The 18,167-nt window shown below is 45.4% G+C and overlaps 2 protein-coding genes across 12 annotated transcripts in view; one reads left to right on the forward strand and one right to left on the reverse strand.

The window, feature by feature from the left end:
- The window catches only part of KMT2A (lysine methyltransferase 2A), a 69,062-nt gene extending 55,110 nt beyond the window's left edge, over window positions 1-13,952 (reverse strand). For 3 of the 11 annotated variants that reach the window (XM_073239701.1, XM_073239704.1, XM_073239698.1), the window contains exons 1-2: window positions 13,495-13,951; window positions 11,277-11,375 (exon numbers count right to left, since the gene is read on the reverse strand). In XM_073239701.1, coding sequence (XP_073095802.1) covers window positions 11,277-11,375; window positions 13,495-13,929 — 534 coding nt within the window. In that variant the 5' untranslated portion in view covers window positions 13,930-13,951. Of the gene's footprint in view, window positions 1-11,276; window positions 11,376-13,494 lie in introns of all 11 variants that reach the window. The other 8 variants (XM_017642251.3, XM_036992736.2, XM_073239703.1 and 5 more) reach the window with 4 other exon arrangements.
- A 1,396-nt stretch (window positions 13,953-15,348) lies between these two features.
- Window positions 15,349-15,726, forward strand: LOC108384982 (putative uncharacterized protein MGC13053). The gene has a single exon (XM_017642239.3). The coding sequence runs from the start codon at window positions 15,349-15,351 to the stop codon at window positions 15,724-15,726; it is 378 nt and encodes a 125-aa protein (XP_017497728.3).
- Window positions 15,727-18,167: the final 2,441 nt, after the last annotated feature.

The raw sequence follows: 18,167 nt of genomic DNA on the forward strand, positions 1-18,167 counted from the left end.
ATTTCTATGTTGATGAGACCAATCCAGTTGTAAGAGAGAAATTGCTAACGCAGGAGTGGATGAGAGGGGATCGAATCCAGAGCGCATTAGGAGAGCGGTACTTCTCTGATTCTAGAAGGCAGTCGAGGATGTGGTGGTATGTAAGTTCCCTTTTAACAGGAAGGGAGAAGCTATTGAATGACTTGGGAATATTTCAGAATCAGTAAATAAAGACTATTACTTGAACTGCTCTCAAGAACAATTCTGTTAGTATTAAGTTTTAAGAGGTTTGACCTTCAAATTACGAATTTCTAAAGCATCCTGCAAAGTGCCGTAATTTTAGTCCTTATAATGCATGCTGTATTTTAAGCTGAGCTCAGTAAAGAGAAAGAGAGAAAGGATAGTAAGTTCCATGAGGGAAGGGACTTGCTCAACATGATTGCCTCAGTACTTGATCACCACCTTCCTGGTACATAAAGGATGTCCTTTGAAAAAGAATTCGACTTTCCAATCTTTGTCCATTTCTAGCTTTGTTTAGTGCCTTATTTAAGAGTGCCACTTAGGGGGAAGAAGAGCTTCTGTGCAAGCATTTTTTCATCATTTACAGTAGAAGAAAATAGACTGATGCCTGCAAATCATTTCCAAACAGTGGCTTGAAACAATAATGCTGTTGAATCTATAAAGAAGGGGAAAGTATATGTACTTTAATATGCAAGCACAGTCCAATCCACAGACTCAGGGACAGACTTCTTAAGTCAAGATGACTTCTGCAATGCAACCAGTCCAGAAACATATGCAGTTACGGAACTGACATCACAGTCTCTTGTCAATAGATTGGCAGGAGCAGGGCCGAGGCCAGATTCTGGTCATTGGTGCATCACAGAGAATAATGGTTGTTTGAATGCACAACAGGAAGAGATTTAAACTTTTAAATATGATCTCTGCCTGATAATGAGAAATGTTAACGCACAGTCACCAAGGATGAAAGTGTGCAAAGACAAGATGCCGTTCTTCAATAGCTGGTAAAATTTTCACCCACACAAGAATGAAATCCATTTCCAAGTATTTAATTCATTTCTACTTAGCAGTTATCACCTAAGAAACACAAATGCTACACACTTTGTAACTGGAGAAAGCAGCAAGATGTAGGTCCCTCCCATCCTCACTACATGTCAACAAGAACCTCAGAAGCCAAGATCCTCAGAACAGCTAAGCGCATGAAACAGGTGACCTCCACCCATCCTGCTTCAGAAAAAGAGGTAGTCAGAAAACAGTTCGTTTGCCTTCAAAAAACAGCACAATGAATGCACGACATCAGAGGGTAAGTAATGCTATACAGAATCTTGGCAATGCCCCAAATTACTCTGCAAGATCTTAAAAATCAAAACCAAACATAACAAAAAAAATTAAGAAACGTGTATTTCCAGACTCCTAGATTCCAAGTCTCAACTGGTTTATCTGCTTGCTGAAGCATAAGAAATAAGCTTATGTAAAAGATACACTGCAGAAACTAAGTTCATCAACACAGTCACAGGATTTATTCTTCCCTGTTAATAGGAAACTATCACCAAGTGACCAGATCCATTTGAACAGGCTGGACAAATTAAACAAACACCAACACTGTTTTCAGAGATGGTTCTTTTTATTATAAGAAGTTTCCCATATGCCAATGTTAAGTAGTTAATTTCATTTTGAGCTATATGCTCATTCAGTTACAAGTTTCTACTAAAAAATTTCAATTTTTTTTTCTTCCACCTTGTTATTTTGGCGCAAATGTCAGGGTGAAACTTTCCTTCTGGGAAGATGCGCTGTTGAGTGACCAATAGCAACTAAAGGAACAGTGAGGAATTCACAACTTCCTTCTCTCTAAAGGCAATTAGGGTTCTCTCTCCATAAAGTCAGCTTTCTGAAGGAGCAACGTGAAAGGTTAGATGGCAAGAGTGAACATTCCCCTTGGCAAAAAACATCAGAGCTACTGAGTCAGCCAACACAATTTTGACATAATATTTTTTAGGAATTAATGTTCAATATATGAGTTGGGAAGTTTTGTGTACTTAATATCTTAAAAACCAAATGACTCTCTTTTGACAGCAAATGACTCTCTTTTGACCACCACATCATATCTGGAAGTTTGCCATCACACTGGGAGAAGCCTACATTATGTGGCATTAACCTATTAAAAAAAGCCTCTCAGTATTTTTTTTATTACTCCAACACTAGAGTCTCTCAAGTAGAATAAAGAATCATTAGAATTATTCTTTGCCTTATAATCTCTTGCTTTCTGAATTTATACCTGTATGCCTGGTGATTAAAAGTTACAGCAAATAAAGTATGAATCTCATACTTCCAATTCCCAGAGTTTCTCAAATGACACCCAGTTTTACAATTGGGGAATCAAACTGCTCTTCACTTTGCCACCCTGGTGGAATTCCTGCAACAACCCAGTTCCACCTCTGAATGCCAGTCATTTTATGAGATTGTCTGGTTAAGAGTGGACAGCATTTACTGCATGAAACTTAGAAAATATTCATTATAGGTAAATAACCTTAAATAAACCTAGTATAAATTCACCTACAAGGAATTCATACAGTTCCAATACTAAATTCCAAAGTCCTAAAGCTTCAACAACCTGATCAAGGTTTTGGAACTAAGAGTTGGTATGAAAAGGAGCTGGCGTTAATATCAGCTCTGCCTCGACTTTTGGTAATCTACATGAATAATCCCAATTCACAGTTTTCATTCTGACTGTACAGGAAATGCTTTCTGCAACCCAACATATCTAAAAAGGTTTCATTCTGAGTGCTATAAACTCTCCACATGGCCTCAAAAGCCAAGGGTCAGACGCCTTTGTAATCCTCATTCACATGAAGCAAATTTCTATTAGATTGGGGAGGATTTATAAAGCACTTGTTATAACATGTCCAGAGGCAGTGATGACCTAACAAGGGATATTTGAAGCACATCTCTTTACAACTGAAAATGGAACATAAAAGCTACAATAACTACTTGTTTCCTATGTTGAGACTACACCTACTGTTTTCCCTGGTCTCTCTTGACATTTAAGATTCCCCTCTCAGCTTCATTTATTAAATTATTCTTCTCCTACAATACCACTATAAAATCATTTCTTAAAGACATTTCTCTGGAGCTTATTACTGAAAGTTAATTATTTCCATAAATTGACAATTCAAGTCAAATACTTCTTAGGAGCCAGTGAGGCACTAGGACCCCTTGGGGAATATTAAAAAGTATAAAACATGATCCATGCCTTCTAGGATCTGAATAAAAATATACTTACTGAAAATATATATATATACATATACTTACTGATTCACAGAATGAGAAGATAGCTTGAGAGCTCATTTTATACATATATAGGCAGCTGTACTTTAAAAATTCACCTCAGGAAATCATAAAATTATTTTGGTAACCTTTTTACCATCACTGTTAATGACAACCATCATTAGCGACAAGTTCTTTATGCAACTAGCCCTTGCTTCAGTTTAAAGCTATTTTTCTCTTGATCTAGTATCAGTGGAGCTGGGAAATAGCTGGTTACCATTCCTAATAATGGATCCATTCATGTTTTTTGAAGAGTTATTAAGTTGCCTGTTAACCTTTCATTCTCCCAACCTTTCCTCATAGGACTGACTTCCAATCATATAATCATCTTTTGAGTCTCCTCAGAACCGTCTCAAGGTCTCCTCATCCCTTCTAAGTTGAGGAACCTAGAAATGGAAGCAACACTCAAGTAAGGGGATGATCAGTGCTCGTGGTACTTAGACAGCTCAGAGTACCTACACAAAAGGCGATGCTGGCCCATCAGGCTACCTCAGCAGCACTTTAAAAACCCCAATCAGGACTTCCACAAATGTTCTTTGATGGCTCTTAGACTTTCCTCTACCATACTTAAGTTTACTGTTTTTAGAAAGTTACTCCACAAAATCCTAACAGTCTTGTACAATAGTTTATATAATATGTCCTTGCAAAGTATTCCTAAAAGTTGTATGTATGTCAAATTTTCAATCAACGAACATTCAGTGATCACATTCTATATGAAAAGTCACCACTATAAACATCAAACATAAACGATGACTTAGAAATAGTCCATGCCTTAAGGAAATCACAGTCCAACGGGGGAAAGACAGACACAATCAAAAGTTTATTTATGACAAAGTATCCTGAAGTAAATTCTTTAAGGGTAGGTAGGAAGTACAACAAAAAAAGGAGAAGTTTGAGTTTCAACTAGTATTGGTATCTGTGAAAAGTTCACGGAGGAGTTGCCATCTGGGGATCCAAGCTGAGCCATTCAAAAGATGACTGAGCTTGGAGGCAGGTGAAGATGGGAAACACTTGAAGGCAAAGGAGAGGCCTTAACACAAGTATAAAGAAAGGCAGGTACACACAGACTGTGGGGAACATCTAATGGACTGGCATTCAGTATGGTCAAAGCACATGAATGAGAATGTGTGGTCTAGACGTAATGTTCAAAATGTAGAAATGTAGGCCAGCTAGATTATGAAGGGCTGAAAATTTTGTCTTATTTTTATTCAGCAAGAAGGCAAAGGGTTTTAGGAATAAAGAGACACCGTCACATCTGTATCAGGAAAACTACTCTCAACACCGTACACAGTGAAAAGGCACAGAGATCACGGTGGCCATCACAACGGTAACGGAACTTAAAGCAGGACAGTAAAACAAAAGCAGGGTGACATTAAAGAAGCACGACCACAGTATCAGGGACAAGCCTCGGAAATTGACCGGATGGGGTGGGAAGGGAAAGGGGTTGAAGACGGCCCAGTGCAGAGAGCGTGAATGAGCTTCCAAACACATACAGGTTTGGACCTGAGTTCTAGCTCTGCCACTTATCAGCCATATGACTTAAGGAAAACTATGTAACTTGTCTGTGCCTCAGTTTCTTCACCTGTCAAAGATGCTGTACCAGGTATTCTAAGAGAGAGACAGCAAAACTCTATTTTTCTTCCTTAAGCATACTACCTCTACTAGTTATCTCAAAACTTTGATCTGTTTCCCACTATTCTACTGGTGGTTACTTTTATTTCTCAAGTTAAGTTTCAACCCCCTGAAACTGTAACCTACAACTTAGTATTTCTTTTATAATTAAATTATTAATTGCATCCATCTCTGCAGACCAACACTTAACTCTCTCCAAGCTGCAACTTGAGAACAAATGTCAAACAGTTACCAAGTACAGACTAATGGATCTGAAGCTGGGGGGCCAAGAACCCTGAAGAGTCTCAGAGTTGCTGTAGGGGGTGGGTGACCAAGAACTCATATTAAAGTAAGGAACACTAGTCATAAAGACCAAGAGTAGCAACCCCAATATAGCTTCCTTGGTCTGGTGACTACGCAAACTCACGGCCACACTGTACTCCTTGGTATCCTACCTGCCTTTTTACTGTCTTGTTCTTTTTCCTCCTTTCTTGCCTTATCTCTAATTGTGGTCGAGTTGGACACCAAGGGGACCCACTGTTACCAAGATGCGTGGCTGGCCTTCAGTTCGGTTCCACCCAGCTGACTGATGAACTTGACACCTAGACCCAAGTCAGGAACACTATAAAGGCAAGATCACAGCACTCAAATAGGTGTACATGCGCACATACATACATGCACACCTCAACGTAATAAAAAAACAGTTTATCTTGGTGGGGAAAAAAAAAGTATAGCACTTGTGTCTTTTCAATCTCTGAGTCCTAAAAATAATTAGGGATTCCAATGTACCAGGCAAACTGCTAAGCATTTGCATGCATAATTTCAATTAAGCCTCACAATAATCTTAAGAAGCATGATGACCACCAATTTACCAAATGAAGAAACTGAAGCATGGAGCGGTTAAGAAACTTTCCCAAGGTCATTCAGCTAATAAATGATGGAGCCAAGATTTAAATCCAGGCAGTCTCAATCTAGAGCCCATAGTCTTAACAGCTCTTAATTACTACGCTATACTATCTCACACTATTACAGAATGGATAAAGAGATTCCCCCCCTCCTTTGTACAGGTATTTATACATGCACAAATAAAAAATCCTAGCCTGAGAGATTACAAAAGGATTTCCTCGTTAACTAAGCTTAAAGAGATGTTTTCCACATGGTTTTACTGCTTATCATTAAAGGTAATAATCTAGGGACAATGCTGGATGTTCGTGTTTGATCTAAAACTCCACCAATAATCATGCATGGCTAGAAGCCCAATATAGGCATGTGTAAATATTTACTCCTCTGGGTATAGATATTTACTACAGATATTTGTGATGAACTTCTTCCCAGTTTTTAGAACTGAGATAATATAAAAGAGAGTGTAATGAAAAAAAGTTCTCACAAACACTCCTCACAGGTAATATTCCTCTTCTAATTCAAGACAAAAAGCCCCAATTACTCCGATGTTGTAAACTGAGAATGAACCGACACGACTTCAGCAGACATAAGATTGTAAGGGATGGATGGCTCTAACCCAGTTTGCATGTTAGAAGGCAGTTTTGCTGCTTTCTAACACAAAGCAGAAATGCAAGAAAACAGACCAAATATATGGAAGAAACTCCAACTCCAGAAATAAGCACCAATGGAACAGATCCTACCCCACTGGTACCACAGAAGGCATTGCTGTAGTGACAATAAAAGGTAAGATCTGGGGAAATCCCTTCAGCCTATTTGTCAAATAGAAAAATAACTACTCATTTCAGAGAAAGGGGGATTTTCATACACAGCACAGAAAACTGCCAACTAACTCCACAATTCATATCTTTAACTGTTTCCTTAAAACTAAAACTCATCAGGGTAGTATATTTGACATCTGAAAAGTTAAGCCAAATTTGGCCTCTAAGAAGTTTTGTACTAATCCTACCAGGGGACTTAGATCACCCAGAACAACTAGAAATCACACAACAAAATTCTTTGAAATGCCTCAGTCTTTGAGAGTAAATGCCTGGCAGTGGCTACAGCCTCATGGCCAGCTTCCCCTGGTGCGTAACCTGACAAGGTACAAAGCTCACTGAAATATTTAACAGTGGTGGTATGGATTTCTTTGGATAGGTCAAGAGAAGCAGTTCATCCTTTTTAAAAACATAAAGAACCACTTTATGGGATGTCATTCCCTCAGTCTAGTGTCTGTATATTTCCTCAGGGCTTTCTCAGAGACCTTATTGAGGGGGCAAATGAAAAGGCTAACAAAAGGACCCCTTTTCTTTCCCTATTCCCAACATAATCCACCTCAGCCACAGGGCCAGTAGCATCCACACTGCCATAAATGCCAGCAATTAGAGAGTCAGGCCATAAAACCACCCACTCAGGTAGAAGGCGCAGGCCTCCAGCTTTCTTGAATGCGTGCCGTAAAGACCCTGTACTTCCTTCTCTCAGGCCTTCTTCACAACCAATGACGTGACAGTAACAAAAGTAGCCCTTTGTCCGCCTGCCTCATGTTGATGTGATCAATGAAACCATCTGGGTCCAGGTGAAGGATTTAAGATTCCTTTTTCTCAATAAAGACTGCATTTCCTCTAGAATGCCATATGGGGATCCACTAAAGGAGATGCTGTATTCTGAGTACTAATATTGTGGAAGCTAAAGTGAAACTACATTTTCCAGAAAAATTATTTTACCTTATTCTGAAACTATTCTAGAAACCTAGCCAATTCCAGAACTTCTCAAGAAACACTGGGGCCTACAAAACTATTCTCAATTAGCTGAATAATTTCTAGAAACACCTGAAGTTTTTTCTAATCAAAAAAGTTAATTAAGATTTCAAAGTTTTAACTTCCAATCAGTCTTTTAAAATCTGATACAATTTAGAAGCGATCAATAATTTCATCTGGTTGTCTTTACAAGCTACCAGGCCACAAAATCACAAATCTGTGATTTACTCCATGATAAGATGTTATTTATCAGTCTTTAAACCAATCAGTCTTTAAGACCCAAACAAAGATTTGTTAACAGTGAACTCTTTGGCTTCCTCTCCCGCTACTAGTGCCTACAGGGTTAAGAATCTGATTAAAAATGTAGGTACATCATGTCAGGCTCATTAGTAATTTAACCTTTCTTAATCCCTGAAAATAACGTAGGTAAACACAGAAGGTCCCATCCCAGCAATCCCTAGAATAAAAGCCTCCCCAAATAGTGATCCTCACAAAGCTTCCTCCTTTCTCAAAGGTCTATGACACTGGGCTCTCTCCCTGCCTGGGCAGAGGAAGAATGGAAAGAGAGAGATTCACAAAAGGCCAGACTGAAGGCCTTCAGTGAAGGGCTAGAAGGAAGCTGCAGTTGAGTGCCAACACTAGTGGAATGTGGGCAGGCACAAAGACATCTCAATTAGTAGACCTACAATTAAAACTCAGTAAGTCTCCAAGAGCGAGAAAGCATGCAGTCTGACATGCCTCAGAGCAGGCCTGGCACGGGTTGCCACCCCCTCTAGCCACAGGGCAGGGAATGCGACAGGTACTGAGTCGGCACCACTGCTCTACGAAATGACAGCTCCCAGGTGAGCAAAGGTAGGCGACCAAGTCACGATGGGAGTGTGTTTTCGAACTTTCAACTTCAGTGAGATACATCACTGCTTTGTGAACGATGACTTCTTACATGAGCATATGATGTGCCTGAAGATAATTAAATGGAAGGAAAAAGGGGGACACATTGTATGTTTCCAGTAAGAAAAGTTCTGAACACTATATTTCTGCTGCTCACTACAAGGTGAAGTCCTCCGCTGCAGAGCACATTCACGCCTGCCCTCTGCAACACAGGCATCAGCGCTTTTTGGACTCACAAACACGTTTGTGCACTGGATTTTTCTTTTAAGAGCTCACATACCTAAAGGACTCCAACATCCAGACTGAAAAATGACCTCCCAAAGTGACAATCAGGAACCTACAACAGTGAAAACATGGAAAGCAGCCTAACAAGAAAGTCTCTAAACACCAGACAGTGAGTTGTCTTTAAAATCTGGTCTTCATTTTCCTTTCAAATGAAATCGGTCACCTTCAGCAAAGAATGTTTTCCGGACAGTTACATGCTTCTACTTGGTCCGTATAATGAAAACTTTCCCACTAAGTTGAGATCTCTCTTCCTGATAATAATGCCAATTAAATGGGCAAATGTACAATCTGAGAAGAAAGATTATCAAACAGGCCCAGTGACTGACTCTTTAAATAAAACTCAGAATTAGTTCCAACCTGACCAAAATGCTAATAGAACAGAAAGGAATCAGAATAATGGAGCAGGAAAGATTCATGAACTAATATGTAGCCCAACCTTTTCATGTTACAGATGAGAAATTTAAGGGTATAGACGTGCATCGCCCAAGGTCCCAGAACCTGTCAGTGAAAGAGATGAGTCAAGGACAGCCCGTCCACGGCTCCCTACTCTGAGGCTGCTGCTTCTCCACTCTGTTTCCTTCTGCCAAGCTCAGGACTAGCTGTGAAGGCAATGAACAACTCCTTCTGGTACATATGCCAGTGAACATCCAGAAAAAAAATCACCACACTCTCCAACCACATTTCAAGCTGAAGTACCATCCATCACCTTTTCTAGGCCCCATGCAAGAGCTCACCTCTGTCCACCTAAACCAACCTGCCAGGTCAAATGAAAACAAATACATACCAACGTTGTAATTCAGTTTCAATCTATTCCTAATTAAAGTGTGCCATGTTGTGATCAGGATTTAACATTTGGTGAGGTGGTAAAGGAGGTAACTGGATTATTAAATTAACAAAGACTAGTTGCTGATGAATGAGCCACTTCTGGAGTTTATATTAAAAACAACCCAAATTCTAGTCAACAGACAGGATGCTATACTACATTTATTTAGATGGCAAAGTATAATAGCATTAACAATACCTGAGACAATCCTCAGGGAAGGGGAACACTGACACTATGGAGGGGAAAGGGGAGGCGAAAAAGCAGTCCTCTATCACTTCTTGTGGTGCTCAGTAAAACAGAACTTTAATTCTACTTCCTAATTGTCATACAGAAAGACCAAGTAAGGAGAACAGCAACCCCTGTATATTTTAAAAATTAATCCCACTTTGCCAGCATTCAGTTGTGAAGAATTCTTAAGTATAGCCGTTACCCAGAGAGATATTCCATGTTCAATACAAGGGAAGTTAGGCACCTGTGGCAGAGGGGAGGACAAGTCTCCTACGGCCAAAGGAGTTTACACAGGGAAGAGATCTGGAAGTTCTGTCACCTCTCAACCACCTTAACTTACTGGTTCTCTAAGTACTGACTTACATTTTGTTAAGGACAAGTTATAGTCATAACCCACTTAAAGCAAATCAAAATTTAAAGAGGCTAGAATCACTCTGGGTCACAAAACCATTTCTTCATGAATCCAGACAAGACTCCATACAGATCTGTGAGTGAATACGGAAACACAGTCTTTAGAATTCTGTATCAGTCCAGGGGAACCTTAAACCTCTCTTTTGAAACTTCATCATTGATTTGTAAGACTCTGTAACAAAATGCTCGAGTTCTACACTAAAAACTACCAGGTCAGAGGATGTGATCACTATGGCTTAGGAGGAAACCATACTATGGGTTAGCACTAATCAACCCATAACATCCACCCATACGAAACTGCCTCAAACTACTACTTGAAAAGCTTACCAATGCAACAACAGCTCATTCAAGCCCAATTCAGAAAAAAAAATACTGAAGTTTAATGCAAGGACCCAACCACTCTTCTCATAATGAAGTAGCAACTACTGTTTGGGCAAAACTCTTCAAGGAGAAGAAACTTATTAATAATGACCTTATTTGAAATAATTGTAATTCCTTCACAGGCTTTGCACTACATGCTACTACTAAGCAAAATAATGCCAGTGGATAAGAAAATGTTAGCACCTGATTAAAACTTTAAAGGTGACTTGTCAAAGACTAACAGATAAAATATTCTGGTGCCCAGACATTAGGTCCCTGGATCCAGGTGGCTCACTTTCTAACCAGTCTCTTGAAAAGCTATGATTGGAAACTGTCAGCATGTAACTTTGCTTTTGAATGTGATAACATTTGGAATGTGAACACGTGGTCCTTCAATACTGAATATATAAGCATGCTAAACAAGAAGAAAATGCTTCCCAGGATCCCCTTAAAATAGACTAACTTCTCCTAATAGAGACTTTCTTATCATACTCAAATATACATGGGGCTCAAATTCTACATATTACCAGGCAAGTCTCAATTTTGAAAATAGGCAGGTAAATGAAATCTCAGTAAGTCTATTTGTTTCTTTTCTTTCTTTCTTTTTTTTTTTTTTTGCTGCTGTATCTTTTAAAAAAGCAAAATCAACTCACATTTAAGCACCAACTCCATGCAAGTAACCTGAACGGTTCAGTCTTTTTGTCATGTATGAGGCCTTTGGTTCTCCAACTACATGGGATCTGTGTTGTTAGCTTAAAAAATACAGAATTGGCCTTTCAAAAAAAAATAATAATCTACAGCAACCAATAAATAGTCTCAAACAACCCTGCTGCCTGCAGCTGCCTTCCAAAGGCTGGGAAAAGGAGGTGGAGATAGAGCAGAGAGAGGCAGGGAAGAGGGCCGCGGCAGCGAGCTAGAGAGCAAGGAACACGCCCCCATCATGTCCTCCCGGCTTGTCAGAAGGCGGGTTGTTGTCAGTCTCCTGATCAGGCTGCCTTAGAGACGATTTTTAAAAGGAGGCAGAAGACTAACAACTAAAAAACGCCAGCTCCTGAAAAGGAGGGGCAAGGGGTCCCTGGGATCTCCTCCCTCCCCTTCTGCCCAGGACCTTTCCGTACACACCTAACGGGGGCGGGGCACAATAGGGGACAAGGGGTTTGCCCAGGACTAACGGCAGTGCACGCAGGAAACGGCTGGTTGTTATCTTTCCCTTTCTGTTTCAATCAAGAGCGCTCCAGAGCAGCAACCCCCTACCCCCCTTGCTTCAGCCCCTAGCAGCTGCTCTTCCTCCTCCAAGCATGCCCCCATCCCTCTCTCCCTCCTCCCCTGCAATTCAAACTCCCCCTTCTGCGTCCAATGGAAAACAAACGCGCAACGCCACTGGCTGAACCTGAACTCAACTTCCCTTCCCAGGCAGGACAACTTTTCCTTTTTTGCTGAAGGGGGCTGAATAATGCTTATCAAAGCATCCCTGTTCTCGTCCCAGGACTAATGGGGAAGGGGCAAAGCCCTTGACCCTTCATCCACCTTGGGTTGCCCCCCACCCCGACCCCCCGTAAGAGTCAGAGATAACCCAAACTCCTCCTGCTAAGGAATAACTTTGCTTCCTTACCCTCCTCTTTCTCCCAACCAAAATCAACCACCACCACCACCACCGCACTGAAGTAGACCTGAAGCAGAACCCTTATCCACTCTCCCCACCCCAACCCTGCTTCTCCCACCCCTTCCAAGCCCCAGGATCGGCCTAGGAAAAGGTGGATCAATAATGAAATGACGGAGGAAAGAAGGGCGGGAGGGAGCTAGGGCTGGAGACTGCGTGCTCCCCGGCGCGGTGGGTGGGGTAGGAGAGCAGCTGCTTCCCCCGGGAGGATGCTGCCCAGTCCCCCCACCCACCCCAGACACCTCCCCTCACAGGGCCCCCTCCCCAGAGCTGAAGGGGGAGCCTGCCCCTCTGCAGGGGGAATGGTGGGAGGCTGCTCTTCTCTGCGCCTAGGGGACAGCGGACTATCCTCCCCTTCAAGATGCCACTAATCCTTCATTCTGAAGGAGGGAAAGGCAGGAGTGAAGGTCCAGTAAGTCCCCACTACCAGCAGGCTGGGAACTGCAGCCCCGTAAGACGGGGGAGACAGGCCGCTGCGCGGGGAGTTCACCGTTACCTCCGGGAGGGGGGGGGTGAAGGGTGGCAATCGGAGAGGAGAGCCAATTTTTCCTGGGAGAAGTAGGGTGCGATGCGGGAGACTCTCTCTGCTTGGGGTGGGGAGCGGGGGGTAGGGGGTGGAGGTGGAGGAAGGGGGAGTGGCTGGTAGTGCAGGGACCTGGCCCGGGGACCGGGCGTGGGTTCATCAGGTTTTCGGAAGCAAGGTGCTGGAAGGGACATCGGTCCCCAAGGGTAGGGGATGATCGTGGCCCCGGATGAGGCCATCACCAGAGAGATGCCCAGGAGGAAAACTGCCCCAGGAGTACAACATCTGCCCAGAGAGGGAGGCGGGGATGTGGCGGGATCAGGTCTCTAGGAGGGAGGGGGGAGGAATCTGGCTCGGATGAGGTAATCTGTGAAAGGGAGGAGGGGTTCAGTCCCGGGATGGGAAACCCCGGCGAGGGGTCCGTGCCAAGGGATTTGGGGAAGGGTCAGGGGCAGGAGGGCGGGGGCGGGGGGTGGGGACAAACGCCCTTAGCCAGAGGGGCCCGGTGTGGGGGGCGCCTGGGGTCTGCACCCGCGTATGGGGGTCCCGGATAGGCGGGCCATTTGCCCCGGGTCAAGGACCCCGAGATGGTCCCAGAATCGGGATGCTCCACAATCCTGGATGGGGGAGGGGAGGGGGCTCCGCAGAGGGTCGAGACCCCGGGCCTGGGGGTTCCTCGCCCCCTTACCTCTCCGCTGCCGCCTCCCCCGCCGCTCTCCCCAAACACGGCCCGGAACCGGCGCAGGTTGGTGCCGATGGCGGCCGAGACCTGCAGCGCCGCGTCGAAGCCCGGGCCCACCCGGAGCAGGGCCGGCCCGGAGGAGGCTGAAGACGATGACGAAGACGAAGACGAGGCGGACGACGAGGAGGCTGCTGAGGCGGCGGCCGCTCCCCCTGGAACCCCAGCCCCGCCGCTTCCCGCCGCCGCCGCCGCCGCGGCCGCCACAGCCGGGGGGGAGGGGGGCGCCCCGGGGCCGCCGCCGCCGACCGGGGGCCCGGGGGGCAGCAGCAGGGCCGGGACGCGTTGCCGCGGGGCGCCCCCCAGGCCCCGGCGCCCCCCGCCGCCGCCGCCCCCGGTGGTCCCGGGTCGGGCGGGGAAGCGCCACCGACAGCTGTGCGCCATGTTCGCCCCGTGAAGTGAAGCAGCGAGAGGGAGAGGCGACAACACAGGGGGGCGGGGAGGCGGAGGGGGGGGGCCGAGGGCCCCGGAACCTGCCTAGCGCGCTCGGCGCCGCTCAGCGGCCCGCACCCCGCCGGCCGTTACGCAGAGCGCCGGGTGGCGCCCGTCCGCCCTGCAACCTGCATGCCGGGCCCGGGCCTCGCCGCCACGCCGGGCCGCGGCCGCTCAACCCGAGGCCCGGGCCGCCGCCGCCCGCCCGCCCGCCCGCCCCGCAACCTGGATAACTGCATGCCCCGCCCTCCGGGAGCGGCCGGGCCGGGGAAGAGGAGGCGGAGGAGGCCCGGGAGCCCGACGCGGAGCGCGGGTTCCGGGGGGAGGGGAGGGGGCGGGCGCCGGGGGAGGCTGGGGGCGGAGGGAGCCGGGCCGCCCGCAGCCTCGGGAGCCGCGAGGCCGCTTACGCTCGTTCCCGGGAAGCGCTGGGACTCGAACCGCCCGGGAGAGCCGCTTCCAGTGTAAGGCGGCTGCCGGGTCGGGGCGAGTGAGCCTTCTCTGCCTCGAGGCGCGGATACTAGATGGGTTAGCGCGAATTAACGCTTCTAGAATAAAAGAGCCATTATTGTACTGCCTGCAGAACGGAAGCGTCGCCCAGTTTACATATGCAAAATGGAAAGGCTCTCAATGAGCGCGCTTTAAAAAATAAAGAGCCCCTCCCATTTTCATGCTGGAGCTGTCGCCGCGTCGCACACACCGAGTGGCAGGTCTCCCGCCACCTCCTCGCCCTGCCACGCTCTTGGGGCTGAGAGTCCGCTGGCTTTCGTACCCTTCCGCGGGGAGCTGGGTTGTGTTTCTCCAGCCCGGGCACCGGGGCCACGGCGTGCTCCGCTAGGCAGGCGGTGTTACAACGAAGCTGAAGCTGGATGGCTAACGGGGCCTGGAGGGAAGAGGCGGGCAAAAGCGCCCCCGCCTCTTCTTCCTCAGTTCTCGGCCTGCCGCTGCATGCAAAGCAGACCCTAATGTATGCATGCAGAGGGAGGGGGCTCGCGAGCACGTTTCTGATTAAGAGAGGGGGAGGAGAGGAGCGCTGGGCATTATGATACACTGGGTGGAAGGGGCCCGCCGGCGGCGAGCTCTGCGCGGGGTTAGGAGGCTGGCGGGGAGGAGGAAGAAAGGAGGAGGGACAGGGCGGGGGATGGAGATTCACCCGGTTTACTTTACTGCGGGGAAAGAGAGGAGGGCGCCTCAGGCTGGGCGTTAGAAGTCTGCAAGGCTGGGAAAGCAGCGGAGGGAGGGGTTTGTACCGGGGGAACTTGCGTTGGCTGAGGCAGGAGGATCGATACACAGCCTGCATCCCCCGAGCCGACGTGGAGTTCGCTGGAAGGTCACGCAGCCTTCCTGGACTCCCGCACGGCTACAGCGCTTTGCATGTACAATATTACAGCCTGGGGCGGCGAATTTGGGAAGGAGGGGGAGGGTCGTGGTGAGCAGGTTGCAATCAGTCTGGCCCTCTGGAGGGTGCGCTGCGCGCCTCCAGAGAAGGTCCACGGCCTCCTGGTGCTGAAACCCATGTCCCTCCACCGGCGAAACGTTTGTGCAGAGCGAATGATGAGATGGGGGCCAGAAGGGAGCCAAGAAGGAGAGAAGACACAGGCAAGCTGCAACTCCCCCAACTCGTCCCGGATCGATCGTCGTTCCAACCGCGCAGAATGGAGCCCAGATGGTTTGCACACTCACACGAAGCACACACCACCAGATTGCGTTGTTACATCGGGTGGTTTACTAGGTGCAAAAGGGTGGGAGTAGCGGGAGAGTCCGTAAACGGCAGCCCCGGGACTCTTCTAGGGACATAGACACCCCATTGTGGACGGTTTCTCCATTGCAATGTATTTAGCGTTAGGTGCTGGGGGTTTGCTTCAGTGTAGCTGCTCTGATCAGTTACAGATTGGCGACCACGTGGATTCCCTCAAGCATCCTGATTTGTTCCCTCTCTCACTCTGGTTTATTTTCTTTTGTATTTGCCCCCCCCCCCCATCTTTAATATGCATAACGATCTACAGAGGTAATAGGCAGGGAACTGAGTGACACGCTTTATATAACTGAGTCAGTAGGATTTCTTCCCATCCTCTACTCCTGAGAAAACGTAACTCGGCTAGGTTCTGAGCAGCCTCCTCACTTCAAGCACACTTCATTTGGCACGGTGGGAAGTCGGCAGGTCGGGTGGAGGCAGCGGGCACAGAAAGCCTGTGAAGATTGCGTGAAGTCCCCAGCTCAAGCCTCTAGGTAGAAAAACTCATTGAGAAATCCTTGTTTGTCTCTTTGCTTCCAGACTAGCCCAAAAGGAGCCAAAACAAACCAGAATTTGGGTTATTGTTGGAAGCTTTTAAGGCAGAAATAATAATACCTTTGTTGAGTGCTGTCTGTGAGCCTTAGTGCTTTATGTGCATTCAGTTTTCACTAACCCTCTGAGATAATTCTGATTTTACAAACGGGGAAACTGAGGCTTAGAGTAGTATCCAAGATCACAGCTAGTAAGTAACAGGACCAAAACTCACTGGGGTCTGACACCGATATCCATTAACCATAGACATATTGATCCCAAAAAGATGCACTATGCCCCCTCACACCCATTAGGATGGCTACTGTCCAAAAAACCCAGTGCTGGCAAGTATGTGGAGAAACTGAAACTTGTTGGTGGGAATGTAAAACGGTATAGCCTCTGTGGAAAACAACATGGCAGTTTCTTACAAAATTAGAAATAGAATTACCATATGATCCAGCAATTCTGCTTCTGAGTATATACCCAAAAGATTTAAAAGCAGAGTCTCAAGATATTTGTACACCCATGTTCATGACAGCATTATTCACAGTAGCTAAGCCATGCAAGCAACCCAAGTGTCCATCTACTGAAGAATGGATAAATAAAATGTGATGATCTGTGCAGTGGAATATTAGTCAGTCCATAAAAGGCAGGAAATTCTGCAATATACTGCAATATGGATGAATCTGGAGGACACTGAGCTAAGTGAAATAAGCCAGTCACAAAAAGACAAATAGGCTATGATTCCACTTAATGTGATAATTTAGAGTAGTCAAAATCATGAAGACAGAAAGTGTAATGGTGATTGCCAGGGGCTAGGGCAAGGGAGAAGTGGGGAGTTGTTTAATAAGTACAGAGTTTCAGATTTACAAGATGAAGAGTTATGGGGATGGATGGTGGTGATGACTGTACAACAATGTGAATGTATTTTTAAAAAATATATGTACCTTGTACAGCACAGAGAAGACAATTAATGACTCCATAGCATCTTCCTATGCTGATAGACAGTGACTACAGTAGAGGGGGTGAGGACTTGATAATATGGCTGAATGTTGAAGCCACTGTGTTGTTAATTTGAAACCATCATAAGATTGTATATCAACTATACTTTAATTTAAATATGTATATGTGTGCCTTATTCATAAGGTACCTTAAACTGCATGTGTTTACTTCTTATTTTAAATTTAAATTCAATTTCTTTTTCTTAAATATATACCTAATATATTCACTATGGTTAAAAATCTTAAGGCATTAAAGTCTTCACTCCACTCTTGTTCTGAACTCCCCTCCCTTTTCCCAGGCATGTCTTACTCTTATCTTAGGAGCAACTAATGTTATTGGTCTGATATATTCTTCCAAAGATAGTCTGTGCCTACACAAGCAAATACATATATATAGAATTTTCTCGTAAATGAAAGAATATCAAACCCATTTCCTGGATCTTGCCTACAAATGTCTATCTTGAAGATCATTCCTATAGCATTTCCTCATTCTTTGGGCTGCATGGAATACACCTAGCAACATTTATTTAACCAGTCTTCTATTGGTGGGCACTTCCGTTGCTCCCAAACTTTTGCTCTTTCAAACAATCACACAGTGTATAACCTTGAATATGTGTAGTTTTGCAAAAGTACACCTTTGTAGTGTAAGTTTCTAGAAGTGGAGTTTCTGAGTCAAAAGGTATATACATTTGTAATTTTGATAGGGGTTGCCAAGTTGTCCCCAGTAAACATTGCACCAATTTCATACTCTGACCAGCAATGTTTGAGTGCCTCTTTGCCCACACCCTTCCAAAAAGGACTTTTTGACTGCTTGAGCTTTGCCAACCCAACAGAAATGCACATATTAAGCTTTTTTTTTTCAGATGACAAAAGGAAATTTTAAGAAGCGAACCTCCAATTTTTTACCTTTCTTCAAACTCATGAAT

The sequence above is a fragment of the Manis javanica genome, chromosome 6 (assembly GCF_040802235.1).
Source record: "Manis javanica isolate MJ-LG chromosome 6, MJ_LKY, whole genome shotgun sequence".
Taxonomy (NCBI): domain Eukaryota; kingdom Metazoa; phylum Chordata; class Mammalia; order Pholidota; family Manidae; genus Manis; species Manis javanica.

Excerpts from the sequence above, each read along its gene's own strand:
- LOC108384982 (XM_017642239.3), top strand. The coding sequence starts at position 15,349 with ATGTACAATATTACAGCCTGGGGCGGCGAATTTGGGAAGGAGGGGGAG.